This window comes from Marmota marmota, unplaced genomic scaffold, assembly GCF_001458135.2.
Source record: "Marmota marmota marmota unplaced genomic scaffold, marMar, whole genome shotgun sequence".
NCBI classification, from domain to species: Eukaryota; Metazoa; Chordata; class Mammalia; order Rodentia; family Sciuridae; genus Marmota; species Marmota marmota.
The window spans coordinates 336,657-349,491 of record NW_026000109.1 but is presented as its reverse complement, the minus strand read 5'-3'; the positions used below and the strand labels follow the sequence as shown (position 1 = coordinate 349,491).

Sequence of the window (12,835 nt, the reverse complement as noted above, 5' to 3'; positions counted from 1 at the left end):
TTCTAGATAAATAATATCTTTCAGTATATATTTTTCTGATGTTGCTTGTACATATGAATATTATTACTTTCTGTATATTAGTTTTGTACTCTGCTATTTAACTGAATATTTATTTGTAGTAGTTTTTCAGTGATTTTTATGGATTTCTAGGCATACAATCATGCCATCTGCAAAATTGATATTTTTATTACCTAATATTTAATCTAACTTTTACAACTCTTAATTTTTTTAAGAGAATGATTTAAAAAAAAATTTCTAAATTTATTTTTTAGGTGTAGATGGACACAACACAATGCCTTTATTTTTATGTGGTGCTGAGGATCGAACCCAGGTCCCGACCGTGCTAGGTAAGCGCTCTACCGCTGAGCCACAACCCCAGCCCCAACAGAACGATTTTTTAAAATATTTTTTAAGTTGTAGATGGACACAATGCCTTTATTATTATTTATTTATTTTTATGTGGTACTGAGGACTGAACCCAGTGCCTCACCCACACTAGGCAAGCACTGAGCCACAACCCCAGCCCCTCTTAATTTCTTTATGTTGTCTAATTATGTTGACCAGTATTACCAGTTCAGTGTTAATGATAATATAATAATGCAGAGCATCCTTACTTTATTTTTGTGTTTAGGGAGCTGCCACTAATTCCCCACTAAATATATTAGCTTTCATGGAGACAATTTATTTTTTATCACACTTAAAAAGAAAGAGTCCATTCTTTATTGATTTGAGTGTTTATAAAAATTGTTAGGGATTGGGGTTGTAGCTCAGTGGTAGAGTTCTTGTCTAGCATGCTTGAGTCACTGGGTTCGATCCTCAGCACAACATGAAAGTAAATAAATAAAGATATTGTGCCCATCTACAACTAAAAATATTAAAAAAGAAAAAATTTAAAACTTTTGTCAAAAGCCATTCAGCATCTATAGAAAATATATGACTTTCCTCTTTGGATCTACCAATAAGATGAGGTAGAGTAACAATTTTCCTCATATGGAACCAGTTTTCTTAAATTTATTTTTTAGCTGTAGTTGGATATAATACCTTTATTTTATTTATTTATATGTAGTGCTGAGGGATCGAACCCAGGGCCTCACATGTGCTAGGTGAGCGTTCTACTACTGAGCCACAACCTCAGCCCTGGAACCATTCTTGTATTCCTAGAATAAACCCTGACTCATCAATTACTCTCTTTATATGTTCTGATATTGTCTGCAAATATCTTTGTGTGCTTTTTGTCTCCTCTAATATCTTATCAGGACTTCTGTATTGTTATTTATAAGTAAGATTAAAGTTTTGTTTTTATGATCTTGTCAAGTGGTATTAAGGTTCTACTCAATAAAAATAACTTCACGTTTTCTTTAAAAATAAATTAAAAAAAAATCCCAGGAACAGTTTAAATGACATTGGTATTACCTGTTCCTTAAAGGTTTGATAAAATTCTCCTGTGAAACTGTCAGGACTCATTGAAGGGACTAAAAAGAAAGAAATGATCCTTAATGGGGTTTGTGGTGGGGCTTAATCTTTGTAAAACTTTCTTTCTCTTTATGGGAATGAAGATAATTGATATTTTCTCTCTTCTAGGGTCACTTTTAACTAATTACTTTTTTCTGAGAAAATAATCCATTCATATCCAGCCTGAAATATATTTGCAAGGGTTCAGCTAAATTATTCCTTATTATTCCAGTTTGTTTCTCTGATTATTTTATTTTATTTTTGTTTGTTTCTCTGACTGTTTCCCTGTTTCTTATTTGGTATATTTGAACTCTCTCAACTCCATTATTTATTATGTTAGCTTACTGGTTTTTCTATATTTTTTCTTCAGAAAATAATTTGATTCTTTGTTGTTGCATTGTTTTTCAAAGCTCACTAATTTCTGCAATTCTTTTTTAAAAGTTAATTTATTTTAATTAGGTATGACAGCAGAATGCATTTTGATTTATTGTACACAACTGCAGCATACCTTTACATTTGTATAGTTGTACACAGTGTACTGTCACACCACATGTGCAGTCATACAAGTATCTAGACACCCTAGGTAATGATGTCCATCTCTTTCCACTGTTTTTCTGCCCCCATGCACTAAACCTTGTGGTTTTAAAATTTCTTTTTCTAAATTTCTGAATCACATTCTCAATTCTTTATTTTGTATCATTTTAGGTAAATAAGGCTGCACATATTTTTTCATTGGTTCTTTTAAGTTATCTGTAACATTAGGATTCATTTTCACATAATTATAAAAGCATGGAATATAGTTTGCTCTAATGCAGTCCCCAGTACTTCCCTTCCCATCCAATGTCTTACGGGTATACATGATGGTGAGATTTACTGCAACATATTCACATATGTACACAGGAAAGTTAGATCAGATTCATTGCAATGTTCCTCTCTTATCCCGTCCCTCCTCTCTCCCCTTTTGTCTACTCCATTGATCTCTCTTCTGTTTAGATGGAATACACACCCTCCTTATTTTGGACTGACCTCTGCATATCAGAAAATACTTGACTTTTGACTTTTTGGGTGTGACTTATTTCACTTAGCATAATTCCACCTATTTACCAGCAAATGGCTGAACATATTTTTGAGTATTGCTTTAGCTGCAGCCCTTGGATTCTGATAAGACATTTTCATTATTTTTTTTTCTAGAGACCTTTAAAAAATAGTTTTAGTAGTAGATGAACACAATACCTTTATTTATTTATTTTAATGTGGTCCTGAGGATCAAACCCAGTGCCTCACATGTGCTAGGCAAGAGCTCTACCATTAAGCCACAACCCCAGTCCCTAGAAAATTCTTTAATTTACATTTTGTTCATTTATGTTGTCTGAAAGATTAAAAATTTCCACGTGAAAAGGCCTTTTATATAACTTTATTATTAATTTCAATTTTATTCCTTTATGATCAGAGATTATTATTTGTATTATTTTCTACCTTTGGAAAGTTATTGAAGTTTTAATGATTAGTGATCAATTTTTTGTGTACAATGCTTCATGGTGCTTGAAAAGATGGCAGAGTTCACATTTTCAGGATATAGAATTTGATATATATAATAAACATATACACTTTAGTTAATTATGGTATTGATGCCCTCTATTCCCTAAATTCTTTGTCTGCCTAATATGAAATGGACAGAGAACTGAATTAAAGCCGTTTACAACATAATAAACTATAAACTTATTTCAAGGCTCTGATAAAATGTCTTAGTATCCCCCTCCCTGCTTACTGGGGACTGAATTCAAGCAGGAAGAGGAATATAGAACGTTAATAATTTTTACTTTTTAGTCATGGCATAAAGTTTCGCACAGAATGAGATAAAGAAAATTAGTATAAGTAATTTAAAATATTTAAGAATAAAAAGTTAAATAGCTACCAAAAATTATCTAAGAGGACACTTATAGAATAAATAGTGTTTTAAAAATAAATAAACATACTTTTAGAGGATTAAATTTGTCATTCTTTTAAAATGTTTAACATATTTGATTCCAGAAAGAAAAATTGCTCACTGAATCATAATCAATGCTGAGGCATTAATAAAGCTATATTGTGATTTAGTCTTTGTGGTGCAGAATGGATTCAATTACACATGAAATGTTGTTTCACCTACACATTTAAAAAATATTTCTGAAGTATTCAATTTTGCTGTAAGATTATTACTCTCTAAATATGTCTTACATGTCATAATAAGAATGCTATTTTTCTACTTTCAATGCAAACATTTCAGACAGCATTATTAGATATTCCTTTACTCATACAGGTATGTGCTATGAAGGAAATAAAGGTAAAGTAGAATTCTATCTCAGCCAACTATGAATTTTAGAGTCAATCTGTATTTCCTTACATGTATAATCTATATAAGATTTTCCAAGAAAAAAATGAATATGAGTATGGAAATAATACCATAATTAGATGAAATGATTTTAGTCCAATCCTTAGCCATATTAATAAGCACTTTTAAATACTTTGCTCAGAACATTGCACTAGATTTTTCTGTCTCTTGGGGAATCATTATTCCCTCACTAAATTGATTCATTTATGTTAATTTTAATTGATTGATTTATAGTGGTGCTGGGAATTGAATCAGAGGCACTCTATTATTGAGCTACATCCCCAGCCCTTTTTATTTTGACATAGGGTCTCACTAAGTTGCTGAGGCTGGTCTCAAACTTGTGTTCCTCTTGTCTCAGCCTCCCAAGTCACTGGGATTACTGGTGTAGGCCACTGTGCCTAGCTATATATGTGAATTTTATAACACAGTTTTGTAATAACATTCTAACTGCCATTCTTTTGCAAGTTATAACTACAATGATCATTAAATTTCAGGTTAAAAATCAAGTAATTCTTAGAAGATACTGAAATATTTTATAGAAATCTTAACGATTTGAGTTTCTCTAAATGAGAAAAAATTACGATCCTCTCAATAGTTTAAATAATCATTTTAAAACATTTGATGACATGATAAAACATTAGAATATCATTACAATTTTATAACAGAGATGTTCAAAATATAAGCAGGGATTACTCCCAGAATATTTGAAACATATAGTAATTTGTTTTTGTGCAACGAAATCAGGAGGGTATATCCTATTTAGCCTTCAGTCCTCTAAAACTAATTATTTATATGATTTTTCAGCTAAGTGGATCATGTTGGCATTTTAATTTTCAATACGATAATTACTTATTTAGTTGATGGTTTCATTAGCAAAGCAACATTTCTGCTTTGGGTTGACAATCAACTTATATTAAGATTCCAACTGCAAAGCATATAAAACACTCCAATTCTTACCTTAGCACACTGCATGTGATTGCAGCCTTCATTCTTCTGTATCGGAGACTTACAATTAGCACAAGGTTTGGAGTTAGTTAACAACCAGAGACAATTGGCAGCATCCTCATAAGCTTCACTAACTCCCACAACTTTGGGATATTAAGCACAAACATACAAAGAAATGATTTTGTGTACAACTTCACAGAGGAAAAAACCCACACTTTACTTCCAGGTTAACTCTCCATTTTAATCGTATATTTATTTTCCTATTACGGTTTATGGCAACATTTTTTAAGTTGCTTCATTTTGATTGGCATAATTATAAAGATAAAAAGCTTTATCCCAAAAGTCCTATTTATCAATTCTAGTTTGAAGTTTTTTTTTTTTCCCTTATAAACTTGTATCCAAATAAACTGGAAAGAAAAGAACCAAAGAATGATTGCTGTAGACAATAATTACTTAAATCCAGTTGCAAACATAATTATCAGAAATTCTTCATTATAGTGAAAGTATTAAATATCAATTTTTTTGTTATCCATAATTATTTTGGATAAACTTAAAATGAATCCAATGTGACATGTCTAAAAGTAAACTTAACCATTTTTCCCAAACATGTTCTTTTTTCTAGCTTTTGTATAGATAAATAATGCCTGCCCAGAGTCAATCCAGGAGGAATATAATCTTCAATATTTTCCTCTTACTCTTCCTCTGGGCATCCTAATGATTCAACTTCTTTTTCCTTCATATCTGTTTCCTCTCCACTCCCACTTTTTACTGCTTTAGCTAGAATCTTACATACCCCTTGCCTAGACAATGGAAGTATAGAAAACCAACCTATATCCCCAGTTCCCTCTCTGTCCCACTCCTAACTGCCTATATAATGACCTTTTTAAAATAAAATATGCTTAAAATTTCTCAATTGTTCCTCACTGACTACAAGATAAATTCAAATTGCTTTAGCAAAGAATACAAATTTTTTTTTATCATCTGGTCATCTACTCGGCCACCATTGCTCACTCAATATCCCCACACCGTTTCAACATTAGAGTACTTAAACTCCATTTATGATATTATAATTTGGGATCTGTAAACTTCAGGAATGACATGATTTTTAAAGGTTTTAAACTTATAAGCCCCCCCCCCCAACAGAGTTAGAGACAAACAATTTAAATTTTTTTTCCAAGTAAGAATGTCAATAATCTAGCAGGTTTTCTTTTCTTTTCTAGCTCTTAAGTACACTGAGAAGTCCTTCCTTTCCATTAGTGACAAAGATGTCAGAAAATCATGTTAGAATCATGGAGGATGGCCCACTTAATAAAGGCTTTAATTATATGCAGACACTTTGAAAAGGGTGTTGGGCTAAGTGTTTAGCTCTACTATAAATCAGGGGAGAAACCAGACCCTTTGAATTTGAAGTTTAAAAGGAAAAATTACCTCTCCCCACCCCCTCCACAGATATAAGTCCCTGGAAAGGGAAAGTGGACAAAAGTTTGGGCTGACTGTGATCTAGGAAGTGGCTTTGTATATGAATTGGAGGGACTGAGCACTATAAGCAGTCCTTAGATGGGACCTAGCAGTAAAGGAGTGGGGCTTTCTTGCAATAGCAACACAATAGCACCTACTGTTGGACTGATTTTTAATTCCACATAGCAAAGAAAAACAACAGAAGCAGTGTAGTGACAAGACTTCACTCCGGTTCTAAATTCACTTGGTAGAAGATGGGTCAACGAGGGTGCTGGCAGATAGAATTCTCAGAATAATTTGGTGGGGACAGGAGTTTCAGAAAAAACTTAGTATACTTATGGTTAATATGGTCAAGCTGATGGCAATGCTGTTTACAAAAGGCATTTCTAAAAAACCTATGAACTAAGTAAACGCTGCATTTAAAACATATATTTTTTTAAATAGTGGTGTTTCTCTCTTCAGAATCAATGTTATTTTAGCTCAGAGGCTCTAACATATTCTTATGACCCTATTGTCCATTGTTATAGTAAATAAAGCACAAAGCCATTAAAACAAAGAGGCTGTGTGGCCTGCAACATAACATTTTTTTCTCTTACCCTTGGAGAGAACCCTATCTCCCAACTGTATTCTAACGGATTACATGACATAAATCACATTCAGGAAACAACTATTACTGTAACAAAAAATTATGTTGGAAAAAAATGCCTTCACTTTTTCACCAATTCTTTGAACATGCTTATTTCAGACATTGTTTATTTGTATATATACTGTTCTTAATACCTCCAATACCTTATCTATCTCCAAGCTCTGTGGTAAATCTTCATTACCCCTACTGACTTTCAAACTCTTCCCCTCACTTCAGTTGCATGTTCATAGACTATATTTTTAAATAGACAATTTGAATTAAATTCCACAACCATTTACTGAATATGTACTATGAAAAATTGTAAATTATATAAATTAACATCATTTCACAGAAAATACAATCATTACTTCTTCTTGCTTTGATTAAACACAATAGAGTCAATTTCAGTGCTCAAAAAACTATTTGAATTTTCATATGGAATTCAAGTGGATTTTACATATTTTCTTAATATCTTTTCTCATTAATGAAGATTTTGGTGCTTTTTAGTTTCATCATTCAGGGGCTTTGGAAAACTGGGAATAAGAGAGGAAATTGTCCCAAGAATCTACAAGTTTAGTTAAAAACGCCTATGTGAGTTGGGTGTAGTAGGATGTACCTATAATCTCAGCTATTCAGGAGGTTGAACAGAAGGATCATGAGTTCAAGATCAGCCTGGGTCAACACAGTGAGACCCGACCATTCAGAGAAAAAAATAAAAGCTTCTGCCATTTTTTTTTTGCATAATATGCAAAGAAAACAGGCTGGGGATGTGGCTCAAGCGGTAGCGCGCTCGCCTGGCATGCGTGCGGCCCGGGTTTGATCCTCAGCACCACATACAAACAAAGATGTTGTGTCCGCTGATACTTGAAAAATAAATATTAAAAAATTAAAAAATAATAATAATAATAATATGCAAAGAAAAAATGCTTATGATTCAAAGTAATATGTAACTTAAAATAGCATTCAGCCATACTTTTCTTTTTTGGAATATCATTTTTTATGTATTTAATGATGACGTTCTACTTTAGTATTACAGTTGGCCTATTATTATTTGCTTTATGTTTCATGATAAATTTCATAAGCTTAAGTGGTCATTAATAGTAGACTAGTAGGCCACCATCTTTCAGTGTGGAGAACACACATCAACATAGAGAAAATACCTACTTTTTTTTTGGCAATTTGGCAACTTTTAACTTTTTTTTTCACTGTCATAGCTTTGGTTTTCTCTGGTAGAACATTTCTCAGGTGTCCTCAGACTCTTGTCTCTTATCCTATTTTCTAATGTTTCTTCATCTTTCTGAATCAAAATCCCATTTGGGCTCTTCAAGAATGACCTTTAGTTTTTTTTGTGTGTGTGTGTGTGTGGTACCAGGGATTAAAGACAGGGGCACTTAACCACTGAACCACATCCCCAGCCTTTTTATATTTTATTTAGAGACTGGGTCTCACTAAGTTGCTCAGGCCTAGTTAAGTTGCTGAGGTTAGCTTTGAATTCATGATCCTCCTGCCTCAGTCTCCCAAGCCACTGAGATTACAGGTGTACACCACAGCACCTGGCTATCTTCATTTTTTAATTTGTGGTCTCCCTATCTCTGGTCAAATTGGTAATCATATATAAATAGTATGTATACCATTTTCTAGTTCTCCTATTTCTTTTCTTATAACCAGGATCATTATCATGTGCAAGATTATTCTTTCACAATCCCACCAATATCTATTCTCTCCTTCCTTTGCAAAAACTTATCTATGAGTGATCCAATTTTAAAACGATAAAGGGTAACTAAAAACAATTAACAATCAAAATACTTGCTTTATATCTTAGATACTTTTGGACATTTTCTACTCAAGAATTAAATAGTATGCTACACTACTTCTTGTGCATTGTATCTTCTAGGCAACTAAAAAGCATACTTGATTACAACTAAATACAATTACATCTTCTTCATTCTCCTGCATATACCCCCTGCCTCATCTGAATTGCCCGTCTTGTTTAAGCCCTCATAGCCTCTCACTGGTCATTCTGAAATTGTCTCAGATAAGGTGTTCTTGCCTGGTGTTTTAATACTTTCTGATTTACCATCCCTACTTCTGCTTGAGTGTCTTTCTAAGCAAAGATCTTCATTCATCACTCTCCTACTAAAAACTCCTTTTCATTGTCTCAAGTCAGACTTCCTTGCATTGTGTACAACACCCTATCTGTACCCAATGTCGGATTTGTACCCCTGCCTGAGTAGTTTCATTTGTTACTACGCCTTACTGCACCACTGCATTGGTGTACTGAATTTGTAGTCCTTGAATAGGCCATGTTGTTTCACATGTAAAACTTCATCCTATTTTTGAAATGCCCTTCCTATTATGGCTCATGTGAAGAACATCTATCATTTTCAAGATGCATCTTAAGAAGCATCAATTCTTTTATAATTATGTGTTTCCTTTACCTTCTTTACCACAGGAACAATTTTCTCAACATTTACTACAATATCCTCTCTAAAATAAGAATTTCAAGAGCATATAAGTTATCTTATTTTTGTCTTCTAACATACAACATCACTCAAAAATGTTAAATAAAAAATGAATATACCATTTGAAGTCAACAAATCATTCCTAATTTTTGTTCATATTCTATTTCCCTTAGAAGATTCTAGGTTATTCTTCCTACCCTCAACCTGAATTAGTTGTTCTTATTTCTGCACTCTCATTGTTACTCTACTGTATCAGTTATCATGTAATACTGTAATTATCTGACTGCTTATCCTTTAATCTCTGCACTCCCTGAAGGCTGGCATCATTTTTCTTTTGTTTTTGTTTATGGTACTAGGGATTGGACCTAGGGGTGCTTTATGACTGAGCTAAATTCCCAGCCCTTTTTAATTATTTTTTAAAATTTTGAGACAGGGTCTCACTAAGTTGCTGAGGCTGGCCTTGAACTTGTGATCCTTCTGCCCTAGTCTCCCAAACTGCTGGGATTATAGGCGTGAGCCACCATGACTGGTTGGCATCATCTTTATTATGTGCTTTGAACATAAGTATAGATTCAGTGACTAAATTCTTGATCCTGATTTGCAACACATCAGAGTAACTCCACTACTTAAAAATAAAAAAAAAAACTTTAAAAAGACCCAAACTAAATTAATTTACATTTATATTAATTTGAAAGAAAATATTGTCAGAAACACTTTAGGAGTAGGGAAAATAATGCAAAGTAGATATATTTATTTGTTAATGTGGGAATTGATACTGGGAAGGATTTAAAAAGGCGTCCCCTTAGAGTTCAATCCATTTCATCATTAGGCACATGCTGTGTCACTCAGTACAACCTAGATATTAGTTTCCTCTGTAAAACATGATTACTAACATCACCTCACAGCATTTCTTTGACCACTCTCCCTTTAAGAGATAATCTATTTATAGAAGTCTCAGTGACAACTGTTACAGATGTGGTATTTAATTAAGTAAATACATAGAACCACAAGAAATTCACTTGTTCTTCACTGGAAGTTGCTTCTCACTATGGATCATATACTATTTCTCAAAAAGTACAGAAAAGTTGGTTGGCTCATTCTAGGATAAAATAAAGAAGGGCTATATGGGGAAGATTAAATGTGACCTCCCCACATGTCCTATTTATCTTAGGCTATAAATTCTTATTAGAAACACGGGGCCTGTCTAATGATTCCTCCTTGCAAAAAGTTCGATCTCCAAAAGGGTATTATTAATCAGGGGGGCAATGTTAAACATGGGAGCTCTATCAGTAACAAATATGAAAACCTCTTAAATGAGATTATAAGAAATATGACATTATATTTTGAATGGTATTGGAAATACATAGCACAGCTATCTAAGATTCTTCTTACGTTCTTCAGGTTTCATTTCAGTTATTTTTTGTAGCCAGTTTTTCCATGTTTGGCAGTCACAAGGCTCATGTGCTTCACCAAGGCACTCCCTAAGGAAAAAAACAGAAAAGACTATTTAAAAATATTTGTCAATATCAAGGTGAAGCTGAATGCAGTGGCACATACCTATAATCCCAGTGGCCTGGGAGGCAGAGGCAGGAGGATTGCAAGTTTAAAGCCAACCTCAGCAACTCAGACTCTGTGCCAAAATTAAAAATAAAAAAAGGGGGGGGGGCTGGGGATAAGCTCAGTGGTAAGGTATCCCTGGGTTCAATCCCCAGTACCAAAAAAAAAAAGAGTGAAAAAGTATAGGTGAGATATTCTTGTTCAATTTTAAAATTAAAAAACTAAGGCAGAGCAACTAATAAGACATGAAATATTTTTATAGAAAACTTGAAAATCCAAAGCTTGATACTATCATATCAGCTTTTTAAGAAAATAAATACATTCAATTTATAAATTTTGAAGTTCGAATATATTACCTAATATTTATAACGTAGTTTATTTTTATTTATTTATTGCTTTTTTAGTTATACATGACAGTAGAATCCATTTTAACATAATTATACAAACATGGAATATATCTCGTTCTAATTCAGACCACAGTGCCACTCTATAATTTTGCATGCCTTCAGAGGTGTAAAACATTTTTGTCAGGGGCTGGGGCTGGGGCTCAGTGGTAGCACACTTGCTTGGCATGTGTGAGGCACTGGGTTCAATTCTTAGCACCACATTAAATAAATAAATAAATAAATAAAGGTGTTCAGTCCATCTACAACTAAAAAAATATATATAAAAAGAAGACCCTTTAAATAATTTTTATCAATTAGGTTTCATTCTTATTAATATTTTAAATGCTCCTTACTCAAGGTATGTTCGTTCCTCTGGTTAGCAGCATTACTATTACTTAGGTTTTGTTAGCAAGCAGAAGAGCAGGCCCCAAAAGACCTAGAGATTAGAATCTGCGTTTAATCAAAATTACCACAATTCTTCACTTTAAAGTTTGAGAAGCACTGTTTTAAATCACATTCTTACAGTTATTTTTTAACTTCAAATTCCCAGATAATTGCTAGGACAATCTAAGATATTTTTATAGGAATTTGGCAAATTTTGGTTTAAGTATGAAACCATCAATTTATCATTGGCAACTCAATTTCACATTTTTTATGGCTATGTAAGAAGTCAAACAGTAAAAAGAGTTTAAAGTCTTTATGAATTGCTCATTTTGATTCAATATGATGCTGTATTGTATAATATGAAGATCATATTAAGAAGCAAAAGTCAAATTACAGTTAATAACAATATTATTTTGGAGAGAGAAAAACTCAATTGGGAGATGATATCATCATAATCATCATCACTGTTATCTTAAAGATCTTATTTGCAAAGGTTGTTTGCTAAGAAGACATACCAACTAAGAGGTGACATTTCACTGTATTACAAATGTACCAATCCTACTTCATACTCTTTAGGATTTAAAAAAAATATTTTTTAGTTGTAGATGGACACAGTATCTTTATTTATTTATTTTTATGTGGTGCTGAGAATGGAGCCCAGTACCTCATATATACAAGGCAAGTGATCTACCACTAAGCCACAGCCCCAGCCCCCTCTTCAGGACTTCTTTTTATAAACATTTGTTTTAGTTGTCAATGGATCTTTAATTATTCATTTATATGTGGTGCTGATAATTGAATCCAGTGCCTTACACATGCTAGGTAAGTGCTCTACCATTGAGCCACAACCCCAGGCCCTAAGATGTTCTTGTTATACCCTAGAAATGAAGATTTTCAAAAATTAAAACCCTGTGTACTACTGGTAAAATAGAAGTGCTGATGTAACTAGTTGCTATGAAAAAGTTTGGTGAATCCTTATAAAATTAAGTATAAAATTACCATATGAGTCAATAATTCCATCCACAGGTATATATCTAAAAGAACTGAAAACAAAGACTCAGACTTGAACACTCCAATGTTCACAGCAGCATATAATAGCCACACTGTGGAAACAACCAAAGTGTGTCTGTATACTGAGGGATAAACTATGGTGTATATACACACAATGGTAAAGGAATAGTATGGGGGGGGGGGG

The 12,835-nt window shown here is 33.0% G+C and overlaps 1 protein-coding gene across 6 annotated transcripts in view; it reads right to left on the bottom strand.

Moving 5' to 3' along the window:
* Positions 1-12,835, bottom strand: part of Ankib1 (ankyrin repeat and IBR domain containing 1) — a 125,593-nt gene that overhangs the window by 16,780 nt on the left and 95,978 nt on the right. For all 6 annotated transcript variants that reach the window (XM_048784605.1, XM_048784603.1, XM_015506728.2 and 3 more), the window contains exons 10-11: positions 10,706-10,794; positions 4,781-4,911 (exon numbers count right to left, since the gene is read on the bottom strand). In XM_048784605.1, coding sequence (XP_048640562.1) covers positions 4,781-4,911; positions 10,706-10,794 — 220 coding nt within the window. The remainder of the gene's footprint in view (positions 1-4,780; positions 4,912-10,705; positions 10,795-12,835) is intronic.